The sequence below is a fragment of the Perca fluviatilis genome, chromosome 9, assembly GCF_010015445.1.
Source record: "Perca fluviatilis chromosome 9, GENO_Pfluv_1.0, whole genome shotgun sequence".
In the NCBI taxonomy this organism is placed as follows: domain Eukaryota; kingdom Metazoa; phylum Chordata; class Actinopteri; order Perciformes; family Percidae; genus Perca; species Perca fluviatilis.
The window spans coordinates 1,208,656-1,211,155 of record NC_053120.1 but is presented as its reverse complement, the minus strand read 5'-3'; the positions used below and the strand labels follow the sequence as shown (position 1 = coordinate 1,211,155).

Here is a 2,500-nt window from a genome sequence, read left to right as displayed (position 1 = left end):
TGTGTGTCTCTCTGTGTGTGTGTGTGTCTCTCTGTGTGTGTGTGTCTCTGTGTGTGTGTGTGTCTCTCTGTGTGTGTGTGTCTCTCTGTGTGTGTGTGTGTCTCTCTGTGTGTGTGTGTGTCTCTCTGTGTGTGTGTGTCTCTCTCTGTGTGTGTGTGTCTCTCTGTGTGTGTGTGTGTCTCTCTGTGTGTGTGTGTGTCTCTCTGTGTGTGTCTCTCTGTGTCTCTCTGTGTGTGTGTGTCTCTCTGTGTGTGTGTGTGTGTGTGTGTGTGTGTGTGTCTCTCTCTGTGTGTGTGTGTCTCTCTGTGTCTCTGTGTGTGTTTAGGTGCGAGAGTTGTTGTGCGGTTCTGACCCGGTCCTGAAGCCCGTCCTGACCCTCAGCTGTCCAGAGATCGGCTCGTGGAAGCGCTCGGCGCTGCAGGAAGCCGTAACCACGGCAACCCTGCACCAGGACTACATTCGGATCCATATCAACCCGGACCCGGTTCTGCCGGACATGGAGGGTCTGTAATGTCAAAATTTAATGTTAACATGATTGTTTAATATTCTAAAAGATTTTCTTTATATTAGAGTAGACTCAGAGGCTCCCAGTGAGACAGCTGGAGCCTTGAGCCTTGAGCCTTGTAGAAGCTGTTTTAGTTAAAGGACCTCAGCTCCTCATTCTGTTTTACTTTTAGCAGATAAGGTGGAGAAAGGCCATAACACTGTCTGAACCGTGTCTCTTTCTGTCTTCTGAGATAATCAGGTGTTTAGGCTAGAGCTGGGCAATATATCAATACTAGAAAGTTCCGGAAGAAATTTTGACAGTGTGCCTACTACTTGGTGCACATCCGACTAACCCTAGCTAAGTATTAATAGCAGTAGCTGTATTGACATACATAGGTCACACTGTCACTGAGAGACAGAGAGAGAGAATACAATTGATTAACAATAGCAATAGGGAATGGATGGATAGGCTTACAAGACACCACAAATGCATACAGGTCAAGGCCAGAGTACAGTGTAGTACCATTTATTTCTCACAATGTATACTTCCATACTTTGAGTCTGGTGGGTTTAGGATGCTTAAAGTACTGTTTATTTACATGGAGTCTGGTGGAAAACAAGCTGTTGGTGTTGAGGTCTGAAGTCAGTTAGGAGTCAGTCAGTTGGTCAGTTAGTCCATCATGACATCATGTTAGCTGAAAAATGACGCTTTTCCTTTCTTCCTCTCCTCCTCCTCTCTTCTTTTTTCCTCTCTTCCTCTCCTCTTCTCCTCTCTTTTCTGTGTGTGTGTTAGACGAGAGAGGGGGAGACAGGTGAAAAATGTCCATTTAATGATGATTATACCCAGGGTTCTAAATTAGCACCGTTTACCAGCCAAATGGCTGGTAGATTTGCTTCACTCACCAGCCAATGGTAATCTATTGAATGGCTGGTAATATTTGAACATTCATTAGCCATTTGGCTGGTAGACGAAAATGTTAATTTTGAAGCCTGATTATACCTCTGAAGTTCCTTTCTTAATTCAAAAACAGAGAATTTATGATAGTCTCTCCCTCTCTCTCCATCCTTCCCTCTCTCTCTCTCTCCCTCCTTCCCTCCCTCTCTCCCTCCCTCCCTCCTTCTCTCTCCCTCCTTCCCTCCCTCCCTCCCTCTCTCTCCTCCTTCCCTCCCTCCCTCCTCCCTTCCCTCTCTCTCTCTTCCCTCTCTCTCTCTCCTCCTTCCTCCCTCTCTCTCCTCCTTCCCTCCTCTCTCTCTCCCTCCTTCCCTCCTCCCCTCCCTCCCTCCTCCCTCCCTCCTCTCCATTCACCCTCTCTCTCCCTCCCTCCTCTCTCTCCCTCCTTCCCTCCCTCCTCCCTCCCTCCCTCCTCCCTCTCTCTCCATCCTTCCTTCACTCTCTCCCCTCCTCCTCTCTCCCCTTCCCCCTCCCCCCCCCCTCCTTCCCCCCTCCCTCCCCCCTCCTCTTCCTCCTTCCCCCCTCCCTCCTCCCTCCCTTCTTCCCTCTATCTCTCTCCCTCCCTCTCCCTCCCTCTCTCTCCCTTCCTCCCTCCCTCCCTCTCTCTCCTCCCTTCCTTCCTTCCTTCCTTCCTTCCTTCCTTCCTTCCAGAAGTCTCCATGATAGGAGGTGTGTGTGTCAGAACTTGTTGCTATGGTGATTTCCACAGTGCGGGGGTAGGGAGGGGGAAACAGTGTCTTCCATGGGTCAAACATATTCATGTAGTGATAATTAATACTCTTAAGTATGTTCTTTAATTCAAAAACCGTGGGTCCAAACAGCAAAATATTATGATCACCAGAGAGATAAAAGTCTGGCGAACGCATTGATGTGGTTTTTATGTTTGTGGTGTCAAATATATGGGACACAGAGCAGGTAACAAACAGTAAGTAAGTAAGTACATTTTATTTATATAGCACATTTAAACATAGCGGAGCTATCCAAAGTGCTGAACAGGGTAAAAGCAAAAACAAATAAACAGTAAAACAGCCAACAAGACAAAAGACAGCATCAGAAAACAAT

General features: G+C 47.5%; 1 protein-coding gene across 1 annotated transcript in view; it reads left to right on the top strand.

The window, feature by feature from the left end:
- The window catches only part of map1sa (microtubule-associated protein 1Sa), a 32,509-nt gene that overhangs the window by 11,263 nt on the left and 18,746 nt on the right, over window positions 1-2,500 (top strand). Inside the window, exon 6 of the mRNA XM_039811450.1 lies at window positions 326-503. Coding sequence (XP_039667384.1) covers window positions 326-503 — 178 coding nt within the window. The remainder of the gene's footprint in view (window positions 1-325; window positions 504-2,500) is intronic.